Below are 21,301 nucleotides of genomic sequence, written 5' to 3'. Positions count from 1 at the left end.
TCTTCCTGACTCAGGGATCGAACCCATGTCTCCTTTGCAGGCAGATTCTTTCCCACCGAGCCACCTGGGAAGCCCATTTCACTCGACACAGGTCAATCCGTGCTGTGGCGCTGTGACGGGATTTCCTTCTTTCCTACGGCTGCCTTGTATTCCGTTGCATGTATACACCACATTTTGGCTACCTAGTCATCCACTGATGGACATTTAGGTTGCTTCCACCTCTTGCTTATTGCTAATAATGCTGCCACGGGTGTGCAGATAACTCTTGGAGACACTGTTTTCCATTCTTTTGCCTATATACCCATACATGGGCAAGGGCTTCTTCTCAACATAAAAATCTCTGTGAATCTCTTCCCAACAGACGTTTTGCTTCTGGTATCTAGACCTTTCTAGGTCTTTAATAAAATCTGGGATCTTATCTGTCAGGAGCTCCACCTGGGAGAATCTGGATTAGGTGACCTCTCAAGTGTGTCCAGCTCTAAATCCAATGATTCTATGAGAATTTCTTGAGTATAATGCCATCCTCATGACTCTGGCCCACATTAATGAGTATATGTTCCCCTACAAGACGTGCACAACCAGAGATCAAAGTCAATCTCTCCCCAGAGAGAGCTGAGGGCTCAATGGAATATCCCAGAAGGAGGAAGAATTTTCTTCCTTAACACTGACCTTACCTGGCTCACCTCTTTCACCAGCTGGAAAATAAGAGGTAACCAAGTTACTAAGTTAATTAACTATTTACCTTTAAAGAATCAAATTCTAAGCTCATTATTACTGATTCACTAAGCATTTTCTGAGTGCTATGCATTCTGACCCAGTTGAAGTCAACAGAGTTTATTTATTTTTGTTTTCCTCATTCATTCTTTTTTTTTTTTAATAGAGTTTATTTAAATAGAAGGCTTAAAAATTTCAGGCATAGTCATTGTAATGTAATAAACTCAATAAAGGGCTCTTGTTTCTATGTAGTTATTTTTCTAGGGAGCATTATTCTATGTCATTATTACATATTGCATTCTGTAAAATCCAGCTGCTGGAGACTTGATTTAAATTCAGTTCCTATGTTTATGTAATAAGGAAACGCTCTTGATAAATATTGCAACCCTCTGAGGAGCACCATAAAAACAAAAGAATCATCCGTTCCAAGAGGCTGGCTCCGGTGCAGACGCACAGGGCTGCGTCTGGAGATGGAAGCCGATAGCTCCATCTCCTTTCTCCCCTTCTTCCATCTGAGGAAAGGTGGAGGGCAGCATGGCGGTCTGGTCAGGAGGCTGGGGGACTGTGGATGAAGGGAAGCGGATGCTCAGAAGTGCATCAATCACACCTCGTTTCCGCATCCCTTACGGAACCAGATGTTGGGTAAATACTGCCTCCAAGCCCATGACCAGCAGCGCCAGGTGCCAGAGGACAGTGGGGCCTGTCGCGTCTCCCTTCTCAGCCTCACCCTGGCGGGGTCCAGCCAGGCTCCCCTGACGCAGGGATGCCCACATGCTTTCTCCCTCCACTGAACGATGAGGTTCTGATTCACCACCCACCAGACCCCAGCCTGTTCAGGGCCCATCTAAGGGGAGCTCAGACTCTGAGTTCCTGATGACACCACTGCCCACGACTCCTGGGACACAGAGTATTCTGCGTCCCACGCCAGCGGCTCTGTTTATCCCGCAATTCTGGGCAAAACTTCTTAATGTACCTCGTTGTGCTCCTCCCGATCATCCTAAAATACATGTAGTCATGGGTTTTGGAAGACATGGAACTACATACAGCCAGAGAGGGGCTTCCCCGGTGTCACGGGGGTAAAGAATCTTCCTACTCAGCGGGACATGGGAAGCCTGGGTAGGAAGATCCCCTGGAGAAGGGCATGGCAACCCACTCCACTATTCTTGCCTGGAGAATCCCATGGACAGAGAAGGCTGCTGGGCCACAGTCCATGGGGCTGCAGAGTCAGATGCGACTTCGCAACTGAGGACATGTGCACAACCGGGGAACTCCTATTGGAGCCATCACGCATCAGTCAGTGACAAAGCCAGTCCTTGTCTCCAGAAGGCCACAGCACAGTAGGGGAAAAGGATAAACGTGCTAATTATTTTATCTACATTTATCCTCTATCTAAAAAACTCAAACACAATGAACTAAGCGTCAGCGCTCTTCACTCACAGGGACCATTTTGCCTGTCTGCAGCTGACTGTCCCCGCTCCGGCCTCCTGGTCCTTGGGGCTCCAGATGGAGCAGCAGGGTCACTACCCGCAGGGCCCGGTGCCCCTTCCTTGGCTTCCTATGTCAGACAACATACGCACAACACTGTCTGGTTAGTGGGCTAAGTAAATTCTCTAGTTCTACCTTTGATACATTTCAAGAACCTAGAACTGTGCTCAAATATACAATGAATGAATTTAAACTAACTGTGACAAGATGAGGGGGCTTCCCAGGTGGCACTAGTGGTAAAGAACCCGCCTGCCAACGCAGGAGACGTAAAAGACTCGGGTTGGATCCCTGGGTTGGGAAGATCCCCTGGAGGAGAGGACGGCAATCCACTCCAGTATTCTTGCCTGGAGAACACCATGGACAGAGAAGCCTGGCGGACTACAGTCCATGGGATAGCAAAGAGGTGGACACAACTGAGCGACTTAGCACATACATGACAAAATGAACATGTGGCTTCAAAAATTACTGCAAAAAGAACGCTCCAGAGGCTGAGGTTACCACCAAGATAAGCACAATAAAAAAAAGAGACAAGCTCAAGCTTCTCATCCTGGTACAAGTATTTCACGAACCACATTACAAACACTGAAGATCTAATTAGACTTGACAGGAAGCCACCCTTTCCCACAAAACCTGAAGTCACCAGGAAGGACATTAGAAATTTAGATTTACATCCTGAATCATTAATGAGAAACACTACCTCAAGGGTATTTGGACCTTGAGATATGAGCTAATGACAATAAAAAGTCATAATGGTTGGCAGGACATTTAAAACATTGCTTATTTCACCTTGATCTCATACATTAATATCCATTTTGTATACATTTTACAATGTATATAACAGTAGCAAAATATGCACAGTATAATTTAAAAATGAATATACAAATATGGGGGGTGCAGGCAAACAGCAATTTTTAAATTGATGGAGGGACTTCCCTGGTGACCCAGTGGCTAAGACTCCCTCTTAATGCAGGGGGCCCGGGTTCGATCACTGGTCAGGGAATTAGATCCCACATGCCACAGCTAAAGATTCCACATGTTACAACTGAAAGACTGCATACCTCAGTGAAAATCAAAAATCCTATGTGCTGCAACTAAGACCTGGCGCAACCAAGGGAATGAGTAAAATAAATACTTTTAAAAAAAAATTAAAAAAGTAAATTTGGAGGGTGCACAGTCAAGATTTGGAGCCACTCCCTTGATACAGGGCACCCACCGGGATAGGAGGGGCAGACTGCTGCAGTGCTCAGCCTGGGCAACTGTACATGCTTGCTCAGAAGCAGGAGCCATTTGCCATGTAGGACTCACAGCTGATAAGCTATTGTGCTGCTGTTGGGATGTCACTGAAGCTGGGCACTGCCAACTGGTGCCTCTTGCCATGAGGTGCTGAAGCTTGTTAACAGTTGAATTGTATGTCCCTCTGCTCCCCCTGCTTCTTATGTTAAAGTCCTAACCTCCAGTAGCTCAGCATGTGGCCTTCTTTGAAAATAAACTTGTTGCATAGTTAGTGGAAGCAGTGACAGATTTTATTTTCTTGAGCTCCAAAAATCACTGCAGATGGTGACTGCAGCCATGAAACTACAAGACACTTGCTCCTTGGAAGAAAAGCTATGACAAAACCAGAGAGCATATTAAAAAGCAGAGACATAACTTTGCAGACAAAGGTCCAACTAGTCAAAGCTATGGTTTTCCAGGAGTCATGCACAGGTATGAGTTGGACCATAACGAAGTCTGAGTGCTGAAGGACTGATGTTTTTGAACTGTGGTGTTGGAGAAGACCCTTGAGAGTCCCTTGGACTACAAGGGGATCCAACCAGTCCACCCTAAAGGAAATCAGTCCTGAATAGTCATTGGAAGGACTGATGTCGAAGCTGAAGCTCCAATACTCTGGCCACCTGATTTGAAGAACCGACTCATTGGAAAAGACCCTGATGCTGGGAAAGATTGAAGGCAAAAGGAGATGGGGGTGGCAGAGGATGAGATAGTTAGATGGTATCACTGACTCAATGGACATAAATTTGAGCAGAATCTGGGAGATGGTGGAGGACAGAGGAGCCCAGTGTGCTGCAGTCCATGGGGTCACAAAGAGTTGGACACGACTTAGCAACTAAACAACAAGAATTAGTTAAGATGAGGTCATTGGGGTGGGCGCTGATGCAACATGACTGGCATCCTTATGAACAAGGGAAACAAGCCCCAGACACACACAGTAAGACAGCCGTGTGAACACTAGAGTTCTGCCGCCTCGGCCCAGGAACCAGGAGGGGGCCTGAAACAGATCCTCCCCTACTACTTTCCAAGGGGGCACAGGCCTGTTAACACCTTAAATATGCACAGTATAATTTAAAATATGTACAGTATAATTTAAAAATGAATATACAAATATGGGGGTGCAGGCAAACAGCAATTTTTAAATTGATGGGGGACTTCCTTGGTGATCCAGCAGCTAAGACTTCCTCTTAATGCAGGGGGCCCGGGTTCGATCACCGGTCAGGGAATTAGACCAAAGTCTTTTAGTTGTAACATGTGGAATTTTTAGTTGTGGCCTGTGGGATCTCAATGTTCTCGGCCCCCAGGACTGTGAGACAATCCTGGGTCTGTGGCACTTTACTCTGGAAGCCCTAAGGAGATGAATTCATTGCTTCTTTGAGGGGAGGCAGGCTGCCTGGCAAGAAGGCCCTACTATAACCCAGGTGGAAATGCCAGCAGGTACCCCTGAGCCTTTGCAGAATGATGGGGAAAGGAGAGCTGCCTTGAGGAACGGCTGCAGATGCCGTGATGCAGACAGATGCTCCCCACCCCTTGGCAGGCTCTCCCGTGCTACCCACTGACCCGGGCTGCCATGTGGGGACCCGGGCACCTGCATGAGCTGTTAACCTTCTGCAGCGCGAGCAGCTCCAGGCAAAACAATGACTTTCACAGCTCGCTGGCCGGCATACAAACTGTTCCACTTCGTCCATGCCCAGGGGGCCTACAGACACGGAACACTGACCGTTGAACCTCCTGGGCAAACCTGACAGTGAGAGCTGCCCAGTATCAACGAGACTCTCCCCATGTCCCCCACCAAGGCAGACAGGACCGTCCGTCACTACTTCCTGCTGCCATGACAATGTGCCTCATGCACCTTCTATTTGGAGGATCTTGCTGTACCTTCAAGAAGGCTCTTCCCCGGAGGTGGCATCTCAGTCCCCAAGCAGGTGAATAACCCATTACCCCATCACAAGGACATCCCCTATTATTCAACACCTTCCTGTGGCTGAGGGCAGGGGTTGGCTACCACATCATGGGTCCTGCCTGCTAACTGGGGCACCCAAACAGCACAGGAGTGGATGGCTGGCTGGCACTCAGCAGCCCTAGTCCACTGGCAACTCCACACATCATGTGGAAAGGGTTACAGTGTTTCTAAAAGATAGCTGACCTGGATATAAAAGATGATCCTATTGCAAAGTAAGGATGATGCTGAAATTGGCTCACAAGCCTCATTCAAGTTCATACATGAAGATAATGGCTTAAAGGTAAAAATTCCCAGGCGTATAGGGTGCGCCATCTCTTAACCTCAATGTTTTCAATTTTCCATTTTTTACTTAAGAATTAACTTGAACTGAAAGAACCATTAATAATGGCCACAGATTATCATTTGGCATCTATTAGGGATTGACTTGTTCCCCACCCCCAACTATGGGAAGCCCTTACCTCCAGGACCTCAGAATTTAACCTTTTATGGAAACAGGGTCTCACAGAAGTAAATGAGTTCAAGTGAAGCTTTTAGGGTGGGTCCTAATCCAATGAGTGGGGCTTCCCAGGAGGCACTAGTGGTAAAGAACCCCCCTGCCAATTCAGGAGACGGAAGAGACGCAGGTTCAGTCCCTGGGTCAGGAAGATCTTCTGGAGGAGGAAATGGCAACCCACTCCAGTATTCTTGCCTGGAGAATCCCATGGACAGAGGAGCTTGGCGGCTACAGTCCATAGCGTGGCAAAGAGTCGGAAACAACTGAAGCAACTTAGCATGCATGCATGATGTCCTTACAAAAAGGGAAAAGAGACATCCACAGAGGGAAGGTAAAACGACACGGGGAGAGGGCCAGGTGAAGACAGAGGTCAAGGTGACGTGTCTAGGACTTCCCTGGTGGCCCAGTGGTTAAGACTCTGGTGACGTGTCTAGGACTTCCCTGGTGGCCCAGTGGTTAAGACTCTGGTGACGTGTCTAGGACTTCCCTGGTGGCCCAGTGGTTAAGACTCTGAGCTCCCAGTTTAGGAGGTTCATTCTCTGTTTGGGGAACTAAGAGGCTGAGTACTGCACAGCATAGACAAAAAACCGTGATGTTTCGATAAGCCAAAGACGGCCAGCAAAGGAACCAACCCTGAGGAAACCTGGCTCTTGGAGCTCCAGCCTCCAGATCTGCGAGACAATACAGCTCCGTTACGTTAAGCCACCCAGTTTGTGCCATTTGTTATAGCAGCCCCATGGTAACTCCGCCTGCATCTGGTAACAACTGTTTCAGGCTGGAGTTATCAGTGACGGTGAAGAACAGGTGAAGGCTTGTTGTGAAACAGATACAGCACTTCCACGGTCATTCACAGAAGTCCACGGAGCAGCAACAAGGGACGTCATGGATATGCAGGTTCCATCTGAGGTCCAATGGGATGACTCTCTGCCCCCCCTACCTTTTTAAAAACTTTACCCCTTTAAAAAAAAACTTTTAGTTTTGTATTGGGGTATAGCCAAAGAACTGATGCTTTTGAACTGTCTTGTTGGAGAAGACCCTTGAGAGTTCCTTGGACTGCAAGGAGATCAAATCCTAAAGGAAATCAGTCCTGAATATTCATTGGAAGGGCTGATACTGAAGCTGAAACTTTAATACTTTGGCCATTTGATACCAAGAGCTAACTCCTTGGAAAAGACCCTGATGCTGGGAAAGACTGAAGGCAGGAGGAGAAGGGGACCTCAGAGGATGAGATGGTTGGATGGCATCACCCACTTGATGGACTTGAGTTTGAGTAAGCTCCAGGAGTTGGTGATGGACAGTCCATGGGGTCACAAAGAGATGGACATGACTGAGTGAATGAACTGAATTGACAGCCAATTAACAAAGTTGTGATAGTTTCAGGTGAAGAGCGAAGGGATTCAGCCATAAATATACATGTATCTACTCTCCCCTCGAACTTCCCTCCCCTCCCATCCAGGCTGCCACATAACACTGAGCAACTCTCTGCCTTCTTATTTCAGGTCTTCTACTGTAAATGAGTGTCTTTTTCGTGGTCTCCATGTAAAGAAATGCCTTGCTTGGAAATTAATAAGTATATTGGGGGAAACAGACTGTACAAATAGCCCGTTTCTCCTTGAATTTTTGCCCTCTAATTGTAGCATCCCTCAGTGTATCCTGCCAACAAGAATTACCGTGGTGTTTGCCTATTGGTGATATTCTAGCTTACACATTTATTCATTGGAATTCTTCTACAAAGAAGAGCTGCCCCCTCTCATCTATGTATTCAATTATTTATATCGGTACGGACTCATGGCTATCTATTTTACTCTAGGGGTTATAATCCAATACTATCATTATTTATGTCATCACAAACTATTCCAGCTTTGCCACTCGGTGCGCCTTCTGGTTGGTTTCTGTGTTGTTCTGACACGTCCCCATCCTTTTGGGGACACTTCCTTGTGTTTTGGCACTATAAGCTGTGCCATCTGGTACTTCTCCAGCCCTGGTTCTGGAATTAACCACTTCTCCAAAATACCTTTAATTGGGGAATGGTGTTTAGAAACCAAGATCCTGGCACTAGGGGGTGCTCATGGCTATGTGGTGACAGTTCTTTAACGCCCTGTCAGTGATCACAGCTCGGATGTATGTACCTCTTCCACATATGTTTATTTATGTATGTATGTTCCCATCTATTCCTACTATCCATCCATCAATCCATCTATTCATCCAGTTAAGCTATGAGTTCATACTGAAGTAAAGTGTTAGTCTCTGAGTCCTGTCCAACTCTTTGTGACCCTGTGGACTGTAGCCCTCCAGGCTCCTCTGTCCATGGGATTCTCCAAGCAAGAATACTGGAGTAGTTAGCCATTACCTTCTCCAGGGGATCTCTCTGACCCAGGGAGGGAACCTGTGTCTCCTGCATTGCAGGCAGATTCTTTACCATCTGGACCACCAGGGAAGCCTGAGTTCATACTAATACCTCTAATTCTAATTAAATATCACAGTTATCTTAGTCTTCCCCTTTCTCTGACTGTGAGAAACTTAACTCATCAGCCACAGCATATTTACTTTGTTCAATCTTCGTGCACACATAAAGCAATTTCAAAATCACTAACCCAAACTCCTGTATGAAACATTGACTAACTGGAGTGCAGCATTTATGCACAGCTTTTTTTTTTTTTTTTTTTTGCATTTCTTTTTTGTCTTTAGCCTTATAGTATCCAGTCAAAATAATGTTTCCTGAAGATACTTAAATCAGGTCATTTTTTCCGCTGTACTCCTTGCAGTCGATAACGGTAAGCATTTATGTTACACTTAGGGCCATCTGTTACTGTGTGTATTCCATCTTGGGTATTTCCCACATCCTGGAAGATTGGAATTGTTTGCTTATTTTGAGCGGGGAGGTATGTGAACATGAAACAGCATCACAGCCCTAAGTCAGTCCTGTACAAACTGTGGAGCTCAGGAAGGGCCGTTTCCTCCTGACCCCTAACACCCCCTTTCCCCTACCTCACTCCTTCTACCCCTTTCCAATCCACCCCCAGTCCACACCAAGCGTCCATTTCTACTTCACTCCTCCTGCCACCTACCTTTTAAAATACTTTCTACCCAGCTCGATCCATGCTAGGGCCTCAGCGCATGTTCGCCACTACACTGTATGTTAGTGGATTCTAATGACCCCTGAAGTCCATTCGATGTCTGCAGTTTCTCCGTTACATAATGAAACTGGACACTTTGACTTAATATGCTCAGCAGATGGCTTTGAGAAAAAAATCACAGCTTTCCTTGATTGGGTCAGTTCTGAGATCAAATCTTGCACCCACTCAGGAAAGTATTAGCTCACAACAATGAAGCCTCTTACTCGTCTTGGATACAAAGGGCCGCAGGTAACCAGAATTCAGCCTGATGGGAATGTTTGGAAAACATTTTCAAATTTCTGCTACATTATTACTTTTTTAATAGCATTTTTAAACAATTTGGTGGTGTAAGGAATTATCTTTTTAATATCTGAAAAATGACAGGATTAAGATGTCAGAGTTGGACTGTGAAGAAGGCTGAGCGCCGAAGAATTGATGCGTTTGAACTGTGGTGTTGGAGAAGACTGTTGAGGGTCCCTTGGGCTGCAAGGAGATCCAACCAGTCCATTCTGAAGGAGATTAACCCTGGGATTTCTTTGGAAGGAATGATGCTAAAGCTGAAGCTCCAGTACTTTGGACACCTCATGTGAAGAGTTGACTTATTGGAAAAGACTCTGATGCTGGGAGAGATTGGGGCAGGAGGAGAAGGGAACAACCGAGGATGAGATGGCTGGATGGCATCACGGACTCGATGGATGTGAGTCTGAGTGAACTCCAGGAGATGGTGATGGACAGGGAAGCCTGGCGTGCTGCGATTCATGGGGTCACAAAGAGTCAGACACGACTGAGAGACTGAACTGAACTGAAGGGGACAAAGGGTAACATAAAGATTTGCAAAAGAAAAGTACAAGTAAGACTGCTTTGAGGTTTTTTTGGGTCATACAACAACCTCTTTAATGCTCCAGTTGTTCATTTTCTCTGCAATCAGTATTTGATTTTCTGATTGGGAAAGGAAGCCACCAGAGATGAATCAGTAAATGCAAAGCCAGCTTTAAATATCTAGGAAGGAAAGCAGAGAGTTTTGCAAATGCATATCCAAGGAGGAAATTGGCATCAGAGATTATGCATTTATTTTCATATCTGGAGAATGCTTGGCTCAAAACATGATAAAATAGAAAACTTTAGGATGACGGTAATGTGAATTTTGAAGTCACATGCCATGACATTTCCAAAGAAATCATAGTTTCTTTACATGTCTGACTAATTCTGGAAATAACTATGGCCTTTCCATATGTAAAGGAAAACCAGCCCAGTGTCCCAAAAGCTTGTTATAAGCTGTAATTAGGCCATCTACTTTGGTGAGGTTGCATGGGTGGGAACCTCCCATGAGGAATACGGGAAAGATCATGGGCAACCCCAGAATCAATGTTTATTTTATAGAGGGATCTAGGACTTCTCTCGTGGCTCAGATGGTAAAGAATCCACCTGCAATACAGGAGACCTGGGTTTGATCCCTGGGTTGGGAAAATCCCCTGGAGAAGGGAATGGCGACCCACTCCAGCATTCTTGCCTGGAGAACTGTATGGATAGAGGAGCCTGGCAGGCTATAGTCCACGGGGTCGCAAAGAATCAGACATGACTAAGGTACTAATACTTTCTTCATTTTTCTGGATTTACAGTCTATATTGGTCCTGAAAATATTCCATCAGTTCAGAGGGTTTCTGTACCCTATTAGGGACATGGGATTCCAAGTCAAGACAGAGTAGGGGCTGAATCCTGGCCAGACCACTGACTGGGACAGATAAGCTCACTGAGTCCAGGTTTCTTCATCTGTGTAATGGGTAGCTTTTAGGTGGTGTGAACATTAAACCCAATGGGAAGCACTTACTAAGTGCTCAGCACAAAACAGACACTCAGTTGGTACACACAGTCCAGGGGCTAAGAGTGGGGGCTCTGGACCCAGCTTCCAGTCTGGGATGCTGGCTCTGCCCCTCACTTGCTGTGTGACTTTGGGAAAGTCACTTAACCTCTCTGAGCTATTGAAGTGGGAGTAATAATCCAGAATGGGGATAATAATGAAAAGACAACTCCCAAAGGGGGATTAGAATAGAGCAGTTGCAAGGATCAAGTGAATCAACATGGGCAGAGCCCCTGCTAGAACAGGGCTAGGTTCACTGCACTCTATAATACCATCAGTGATTGCTATTAACTATAATTATTCAATCAGCCCACTAGAAAAATGGAGGCTGCGTGGTGGTGGAAATGGACTATTACACAGAGTGCCAGGTCTGGTGGGGGGAGTTTGGAAGTTGTATTGGCAACATACGCCGATAGCTGCAGCGTCTACAGAGGCTTCCTCGCCTCTATCAATGGTGTTGGAAGGGAGTTTAACCCATAGCAGTGAGGAGAGAAGCTGTTGCCGAGGACAAGAGCCATCACCCGGACGAGGAACACGGTGCAACAGTGTGACTGCAGGGAACAAACATACCCTGGGCTCATATGCAAACCCTGCCCTGCAGTTAGCCTGATTCAAAAATACCTGGTTCCAGAGCAAACCAGCCTTCACGGTGGGTGAGAGACTAAAATCTAGGGTTCTGGGTGTCCCCCTCCTTTCTCTTGCAATCGTTCACCCTCTGGAACGTTTATTCACATGGTGCATCTCCCATAGATGCTGTATTTCACCTCATGAGAAAACAAAAAATCAATAGAAAGAAAACAAATGGGCTGTTCTGTCTTTATTTCTAAACACGCTAAGAAATGATCAGCTGTCACTGTATTGACACTGTGTTATGCATGGAAGTAGCTATTTGTCCCTTATTCCACTTAAACTCATGCAGAAAAGCATATTTCATTAATTTCCCAGTTCCTCCCCCACCCACCTTGATACAGCTCTCTGTCTCATCCTCTCTCTTCCTTCTTAAGGAACCAGTGGATATGAAGGGAAATGACATTCCACGTTTCTAGTGGAAGAATGCTGTAGGTCACATGCTTTTATCCTTGGTTCCAAGTCCAAGAATGTTCTCAACACCAAACATTCTAACTCTTTTATGCAGGTAAAACTTACCCTGAACTGGTCCAAGTTTGTAAATCTTTAAAATGCATCTCAGCTGGTATGAACATCATACACAGATTCGAACAGGCTGCTTGAGACCCTACAACGGGTACTGTATGAAATGCATATGGTCTTATTCTGCTAAAACCTGCTTCCTCTCCCAAAACATTAGAATTTCTGAATTCTGATATAAATTGGGCCCTACGGTTTTCAGATACAGGACCGTGGACCTGTAGAATTCCTGATGTGGTTATGTTCCAAACACAAATCTGTGAAAATAGCCAGTGGAAAGAAAATTTAAGACTTTTCTTTAAACCACCTTCTTCTTTTAAAAAAACAGAACTTGAGCTGACTTTCCTGGTGCTGATATCTCATGATTTAAAATGGGCAATAATCACTCAGAAACTTCTCCCCAAATTTTGTCCTCCCCTCCAGGGACCGCCCTAAGTGACACCCGATGTTTTACAGAAAATACCCAATGGCACAGCATATACATAAGCAGATATGTGGGGTCATCAAAGCCATGCACGTCCTTCTCAGAGGTGCCTGCTGTCAGGAGCTATTCTTTTGGAGCCTGGCCTGCTCGGAACCCCAAGCTTGGGGTTCATTCCTACTCAGTGTGGCCAGCACTGGCCTCTGTGGACTTCAGCCTCCCATGTGTAACCTGGGGAGCATTCCACCTGCTATTTAGGACTTTTGGAATGAAATGCACAAATATGGGCTGGCTGCTCTCCGCACTTCCTTTTCCTCTGGCTGAGACTCGGCTGGAGACGAGTTACATGGTGCAAAGCTCAGTGTTCACCTCCCTTTCTGGGGACACACTCAGAGACAGGTGGGCACTGGTGGTGCGTGGCTGTGTGTTACAGGTGGAAGGAGATGGGCTTGTATCAAGGTCTTTGCACCAAACTTGACATCAGAACTTGCAAGGAAAGCAGGTGTAAACAGAGCTGGTGGTGTTGCAGGAAGGTGAGCTGTTGGGGACCCAGGGATCTGGGGGCAAAGACATCGTTTAAGGGCACTCGGTCACTCATCAGGGTGTGGCCTCGATGATTCAAGGTTTGGCTGAAACTGGCAAAGCCCTAACGCTTGTGAACACTATTTAAATTGGTGGTTCTCTGCCCTGACAGCCCAGAGACTCAACTAGAATGGCATTTTCAAAGGTCTGTGGGTGATTTCAATGTGGTGGTGGAAAGCTTCTGCCCAAAGACAGATGTATCCACTTAGATTTATTCCGGAAAAGGGAAGAAGGCGTGCTCTAGCTGTCCTGTTTCTCCTCTGTCTGGGGGACAGAACCCCCTCCTCACGGATCAGGAGAGGAAAAGCTCACAGCACAGGGCCCCAGGAGCCCAGGGTTTATCGGAAGCAAGCAGCAGAGAACAAATGTTAATGTTTAACTGAATAAGGGTGACTTGTGAATCCAGAACTTTCTTACCTAGGGCTTTCCCACTCCTGGTCGTCCTTGTCCTTCTCTTCTTTGGTGTCTCCAGAATGTGGGTGTTTCTGCACAATTCGCATCCCACCAGCTTTCACTGAAATGAAGAGGAAGGTATGTGATCAGTGTGGTCATGCAACCACCAGATGGCAGGAGATCTACTCAAAGGTGTGTGGCTGTCCCATGGCCAAGTCCAGACCAGCTGGCAGTGACAGCTATTAATCACGGAGAATAGTGCTATTATTGGTGTTCTTGAGTGACTAAGTCACGGCTGAGCCTTTGCAGCCCCGTGGACTGTAGCTAGCCGGGCTCTTCTGTCCATGGGATTGTCCAGGCAAGAATACTGGAGTGGGTTGCCATTTCCTTCTCCAGGGGATCCTCCTGACCCAGGGACTGAATCTGTGTTGCAGCCCCAGTACTGCTGGGGGAGATTCAGTATGACAGGATGCTCAACACTGTCTTGTGCTCTGGAGCCACTTAGAAACTTCCCTAGGCCCATCTGTGTGCCTGGCCTCCTTTCAAGTTGGTAAGAGCAGCGGTGGTACCAGAGTACAAACCACGTAGAGAAAGCAGCCGCCGGCTTTTAGGTTTTGCAGTTTTGTGATGCAGCAACGGCCACTCCATCCCTGCCTGTGACATTTTCTCAAATGCCAGTGGTGCTCTGATGGGGGTACAGCCACAGGCGACACAGGCCATCAGCCGTGTCACAGCACAGAGCCCGCTCTGGTGATGGCCTTTCCCAGACTGCGCTGAGAAACCCTGGGGTTGGCAGAAGTTAAGTTCATTTTTAAAAAACAGCCTTACTGACATATAATTCACAAATGATGTTGTCCCCCCAGTTAAGAGTGTACAGTTCAGCGATTTTGTGTATATTCAGAGTCACACAACTGTGGCCACAGTCATTGTCAAACAGGATCATCACCCTCAACGGAAACCCATCAAGGGTCCCTCTCCAATCCGTCCTCTCCCCCAGCTCCTAGCAACCAGTCAACTGCACCGGCCTACTCCGGACACCTGACATAAATGGAGTCATAAAATCTTGGTGACAAGATCTTTCTCTTAACGCTTCCAAGGTTTACCCATGTTGTAGCATGTGTCAGTACTTCATTTCTTTTTTCTTTTAAAGATTTTCTTTTTAGGATGTGGACCATTTTCAAAATTTTTATTGAATTTGTTACAATACTGTCTTTGTTCTGTCTTGGCCTTTTGACCTCGAGAAATGTGGGATCCCAGTTCCCCAACCAGGATGGAACCTGCACATCCTGCATTTGGAAGGTAAAGTCCCAACCGCTGGACCACCAGGGAAGTCCCCTCATTCCTTTTCATGGCTGAATAATACTCCACTGCATGGACAGACCACATTTTAAGATCCATTCATCTGTGGATGGTCATTTGTACTTTTTCCATTTTGGCTACTGGGAATAATGCCGTCATGAATGACTGTGTATGTACAAGTTTTGTGTGGCCACACAGACTTATACCCTTATTTCCTTGGTACATATGTAGGAGTGGAATAGTTGAGTGACATAGTAATCTCATATCCACCCTTTTGAAAGATCTTCAAATGCTTTTCAAAGCCATGGCACTGTTTTACACTCCAACCAGTGGAGGGTCTCCACATGCTTACCAACACTTGCTATTGTGTTTCTTTGTAAATATAGTTGTTCTACTAGGTGTGGTGTCATTACGGATTGATTTGTATCTCCTTATTAATTAATATGTTAATACTGTTTTCCAAGAGAAAAAGCAGCAACAAAAATGGGAGATTCTAGGATCTAGCAAGTATGAAAGAGCTAGGTTGAACAAATGAAGTGGGTTTCCTCAAGATAGATATTCTGCCTTAGCATGTAAGCTTTATGTGGGCACACAGAGTGTGCTGTCTTTCCCAAGTGTATTTGAACACAGAATGTCCCTCCTTCCCCAGTAATGCTGGTTATCATCCGTTAGGACTCCTGTATTCCACGGGATAAAGTTTGGAAATGCCGGCCTTATATCCAAAAGCCAGTGTCACACAGCAGTTGACAGCGTTGTGTTTTAGGGTCAGCAAGTCCCTCCATGTCCTCAGCTACAGGGTCTCAGAGTAGTCAGCTGCTCAAAGTCTCAATGTTTCATCTCCAGAAAGGGGTTAAGAGCCATGTCCTAAGTTGGAGGAGTTTAGATGAGAAGAGAGTCTGTAAGTCCTCACTCCCAAAGTGATTCTGTTTGGAGGTGGGGCTTTGGAAAGTGCTTAGGTCATCAGGCTTCCCTGGTGGTTCAGATGGTAAAGAATCTGCCTTCATTGCAGGAGACCATTCAATCCCTGAGTTGGGAAGATCCCCTGGAGAACAGCTACCCACTCCAGCATTCTTGCCTGGAGAATTCCATGGACAGAGGAGCCTGGCAGGCTACAGTCCATGGGGTCGCAAAGAGTTAGGCATGAGTGAGTGGCTTTCACTTTCTTCCTTCCTTTTCACTTAGGTCATAAGGGTGGAGCCCTCATGAACTGGATTAGCGCCCTCCTAAACAGACCCCTGAGAGCTCCCTCACCCTTTCTGCCAGGGAGGACAGAGAATATAGTTGTCTGTGAACCAAGAAGCAGTATATCACCAGACATTGAATCTGCTGTTGGCTTGACCCTGCACTTCCAGCCTCCAGAATGGTGAGAATGGCCATTGTTTATAGCCACCAGTCAATGGTATTCAGTTGTAGCAGCCCAAACAGACAAAGACAGAGGTGCACAGCAGCTTCCCAGCACTTAATGGAAAGCAGAATTTGCTAACTGAGCTCACTGTCCAGGGTGTGTATGTGGGGCTCACGGCACTACCCACCCCCCAACCTACCCACACCCCCTGCCCCTCTGCCCCAGGACGGCCACTTCAACTTCTGCCACAGCCCTGCTCCAATCACAAAGTACAGCCAGCTGGTCAGGCCACCTCCTCCAGTGTTTCAAAGTAAGTTGTTCTTGCTGTTCAGTTGCTAAGTCGCATCCAACTCTTTGTGGCCCCATGGACTACAGCAGGCCAGGCTTCCCTGTCCTTCATTATCTCCTGAAGTTTGCTCAAACTCATGTCCATTGAGTTGGTAAAGCCAAATTTAAGCTGGACCCTGCTGAATTATGAAAGCTCAGGACAGCTTTCTTTGTGACGCTGCAAACAGGAAGGAGAATGAGACACCTTGAGGCTTATACACTTCAGGTTTATTAGTTTTCAATTTCCCTGGGAGAATTCAGAAAGCTGCTGATGGCTGCCGCATGGCCAGTGGTACCCAGAGGCACTCGCTCAGAGGAAGGTAAAGCAGAGGCATGAGAAATAGAAGGCTGTATTTAATGACGCGTCTCCTGGTCTGGGTTTGGGACGAGACTCTCCCTGCTGCCACCACTTCTTTTCAGTGTGGATATTCTATTTGTTAAGAAGGAAATATAATCCTGTCCAGTAATTCTCTCAAAAATCTGATTTTATCCTGAAATTTTTTGAAGTAGGAATAATTATCCTGACTGTATTTGATTCCAATCATTTTATCTTTTCATTTCTAGAGCATTCCTCCCCACCCCACCCCCTCTCAAATTCACCTGGTCTTTATTTGAGGGCATTTTACTTGTTTCCCATGTTTTTTATTCTTTTATACATTTTATCATTTCAGGCATACTTGTCTTATGATTGTATATCTAATTTTTTTAGTTTTAATTTTTGGTTGTGCTGGGTCCTAGTTGCTGCCCACAAGCTTCTCTAGTTGGGGCTGTGCAGCTGTCTAGTTGTGGTTCACGAGCTTCTCACAGGGGTGACTTCTCATGTGGAGTATGGGCTCAGGAGTTGCTGTTTGCAGGCTCCAGAGCTCGGCTCAGAAGTTGTGGGGCACAGGCTCAGTTGCTCCACAGAATGCGGAATCTTCCTGGACCAGGGATCAAACCAGTGACCCCTGCATTGGCAGGTGGGTTCCTATTCACTGTACCCCCAAGGAAGTCCTATGTAATTATTTTACTATCAGGAGTCTCACCTTCACCGTTCATTTTTCTGAATCTGGCTCGTTTGGGGGGAACGTCTTCAGTGAGCCTCTGCCTGTGGGGATCCTCCGGGGGTGGTCTAGGCAGCACCCCTTGGAGAGATGCTATGCACGCTTCTGTCAAACCAGGGGTAAGGGCAGCAGGAAATCCTTTTTCACATCTGATTTCTCGGGACAGGAAAGACCAAAGCGTAAATCTGGGCAGACTGCCCACGTAAAGGCAGGTCTGCAGTTGCAAATTCTCCAGGAGACTCAGTTCTCCATCTGGAGGCCAGGCTCAAACACACCAGCTTCCTCACCAACCCACTGTGCTGCTGGACACTTTTCCGGCACCCTTGCTCCACGGATTTGGCCTCTGAGCACCCAGCTTGTACCTGGGGTCTTGAGTAAATGAGGCTGTGTGTGTATGTTGGGCGGGGGGGAGGGGTTGCCTAATTGAACATGAGTGAAAGTTGCTTCGGTCATGTCCAACTCTTTTTGACCTCATGGACTGCAGCCTCCCAGGCTCCTCTGTCCACGGAATTCTCCAGGCCAGAATACTGGAGTGAGTAGCTGTTCCTTCTCCAGGGGATCTTCCCTACCCAGGGATCAAACCCAGGTCTCCTGCATTGCAGGCGGATTCTTTACCATCTGAGCCTCCAGGAAAGCCCAACATGACTGGTGTTCTTATCAGAAAAGGAGACACCAAGTCACTTCCTGCCTCTCAGGGGCCCAAGGCTCAGGGTAACCGTTCTCAAATTTAGTTTCTTCTTTGGGTGTTGCTCCTAGAGATCGCCCTCAATTTGGGCTAAGATTTAAAGAAGAAAAAGAAAACAAAAATACCATTTTCAGGTGGCTTCTCAAGATTTCCAGGGTTATGAGCCCTGTCAAACCTTAAGAAATGGAGACTGAAAATTCTACAGTTATATTTACATTATTCTTTACCCACTCTCTTGAAATGTAAGATTATGAATGCTTTTGTTTGAATAATAAGGCTAGAATCGTCCCATTAAACATTAAAAAAAAAAAAGCATTTTCCTGCCCCATTTATCCCACTCCTATCCCATGTCCATAAGAAATGGACCAAAGGTGCTGTTATGAGTTGAACTATGATCTTCCTAAGTTCGTATGTTGAAGTCCTGATCTCTGGAACTTTAAACCTGACTGGGTGTGGAGACAGGCCTCTAAAGAGGTGATTAAGGGGACTTCCCTGGTGGGCCAGTGGTTAAGAATCTGCCTTCCAAGGCAAGGGATCTGGGTTTGATCCTGGTTTAGGAACTAAGATCCCACATGGTGCGGGAAAACTAAGCCTAGGCACCTCAACTAGAGAAAGCCCGCATGCTGCAACAAAGACCTAGTGCAGCTTAAAAAAAAAAAAAGAGAACTAATTAAGTGAAAAAGACGCTGTTAGGGTGGCCCTAGGGCTTCCCAGCTGGTGCAGTGGTAAAGAATTCACCTGCCAGTACAGGAGACATGAGACGTGGGTTTGATCCCTGGGTTGGGAAGATCCCCTGGAGAGAGGAATGGCAACCCACTCCAATATTCTTGCCTGGAGAATCCCATGGACAGAGGAGCCTGGCAGGCTATAGCCCATGGGGTCGTAGAGTTGGACACGACTGAGAGACTTTATACTTACACACACACCTAGTCACACACTCACACAAACACAGGGTGGCCCTAATCTGATAGGACTGGTCTTCTTATCAGAAGAGGAAGAGACACCCGGGATGCATGTGCACAGAGGAAAGGCTACATGAGGACAGAGAGGGAAGGTGGCCATCTGCAAACCAAGCAGAGAGGCCTCAGGAGGAACTACACCTATTGGCACCTTGATCTTGGACTCCTGGCCTCCATAACTGTGAGAAAATAAATTTCCGTTGATGGAACCACCCAGTCTGTGCTATTTTGTTATAGCAGCCTGCACAAACTAATACAGTTGCCCATTTAAAAATAATCTCTGAATCATTTCAACTTGGCAGACAAAACACCTTGACACTGTAAGTCCCGGGTGTATTCTATCAACTGGCTAAAAGTAAAGAGGGTGTGCAACTCACTACAAAAGGAACAGATGATGAATGTCAAGGTGATGTTCAAAATAATTAAGTCTTGGGAAGCTCGCAGGGAGCCTGTCCACTCCTCTCTTGAAGTAAGCACACACTCCCAGACCCACACCTCCATTTCAGCACCTCATTTAATCCAGTTTATAAAAACAATTAACTTCATCAATCTCTCACAGTATGGGTGGTGATTAATGCTGCAATAAAGTGGCAATAATAATAACTCAAGGCTGAGACAGATTCATTTTAACTTGCACGACTGCCAGAAAATATGCCAGCATATATTTATCGACTGTTTTATCACCGTCACGGACTCTTCATTGGTCAGAAATACAAAGGTAGCGTTACTTCTGCAGAAACCTTTGCAGAATTATTTGCAAATGCAAGTATTTTCCTGAGACAGTAGTAAAAAACAAAACAGACTTTTGTTGTGATGGTTGTTATTCAAATGTGAGCTTCAAATGTAAATAACAAGCTTCCTCTTGGGAGGAGTCCTGAGCAGAAGTTAAGGTTTAGTTATGAATTCTGGGAGCCAGATCCCCAGGTTCAAGTGCCAGCTCTACACGTGTGTGTGTTTGTGTGTCTGTGTGTGTCCGGGCAAGCTGCCGGCACTGTGCCGCAGGGTCCCATCTGTGAAGAAAGGGTGGCAATGCTCTACCCCCAGGGGTTTTCTGAGGACTGAAGAGGGAGCCCACATGGAACGCCTCCATCAGGGCCTGACTCCCACAGGTGCTCAACTCCTGGCTACTCTCATTCAGTTCAATCGCTCAGTCGTGTTCGACTCTTTGCAACCCCATGGACTGCAGTATACCAGGCTTTCCTGTCCATCAGAAACTCCTGAAGCTTGCTTAAACTCATGTCAATCCAGTTGGTGATGCCATCCAACCTTCTCATCTTCTGTCATCCTCTTCTCCTCCTGCCCTCAGTCTTTCCCAGCATCAGGGTCTTTCCTAAGGAGTCAGTTCTTCTCATCAGGTGGCCAAAGGATTGACATTTCAGCTTCAGCATCAGTCCTTCCAATGAATATTCAGGACTGGTCTCCTTTAGGATGGACTAGTTGGATCTCCTTACAGTCCAAGGGACTCTCAAGAGTCTTCTCCAACACAACAGTTCAAAAGCATCAATTCTTCGGCACTCAGCTTTCTTTATGGTCCAACTCTCACATCCATACATGACTACTGGGAAAACCATAGTTTTGACTTTGCTGGCAAAGTAATGTCTCTGCTTTTTAATATGCTGTCTAGGTTTGTTATTAAGCAGGTTCTAACACTGAGCATCCGGCACTCAGAGCACCCTGTGTGTGTGTCCTTGGTGGCTTATCACCTCCTCCCCAGTTTCCTCTGCGTGAAGTAGTGGGGGGGGGGGGCAGGACCTGAACAGCAGATTGTTGAGTGAGCCATGCGCCCTCCATGGTGAGGGACTCCCTGTCCCAGCAGCTGACCACCGCCAGGGCTGTCCTCAGCCCATCACCATCTAAGGAAGCTTTTGGAGAGTCAAGGACCATGGATAACCCTTCCCACTGGATGGCCACGTGCCAGGCCCTGTTCTAACTACTGGCCAGTTACCACCCCACCCACTTCACCCAAACCCTATGGTGCAGACCACCTCCCTCCCCGCAATCCCAAGAGGAGGGGAAGCCACAGTGAGCAAGCTTCTGCCCCTCCCCCTGCAGCAAGTGCCCTTAATCTCACCCCACAGGCCTTTTCCTGCTTGAACATTCCAGGAAACAGAGCACTAGTGCTCCTCACAGAGATGCCTCCGGGCAGGTTCTAGGCCCAACCTGCCCGGAAAGAAAGTGTGTTTGATGTGGAAAGCTCTCTGTG

The 21,301-nt window shown here is 46.6% G+C and overlaps 1 protein-coding gene across 1 annotated transcript in view; it reads right to left on the bottom strand.

The window, feature by feature from the left end:
* The window catches only part of DAP (death associated protein), a 64,611-nt gene that overhangs the window by 35,731 nt on the left and 7,579 nt on the right, over positions 1-21,301 (bottom strand). Inside the window, exon 2 of the mRNA XM_052659118.1 lies at positions 13,465-13,561. Within this exon, the coding sequence (XP_052515078.1) occupies positions 13,465-13,561 (97 nt within the window). The remainder of the gene's footprint in view (positions 1-13,464; positions 13,562-21,301) is intronic.

Source organism: Budorcas taxicolor, chromosome 20, assembly GCF_023091745.1.
Source record: "Budorcas taxicolor isolate Tak-1 chromosome 20, Takin1.1, whole genome shotgun sequence".
Taxonomy (NCBI): Eukaryota; Metazoa; Chordata; class Mammalia; order Artiodactyla; family Bovidae; genus Budorcas; species Budorcas taxicolor.
This window is presented reverse-complemented; position numbering and strand designations above follow the sequence as displayed.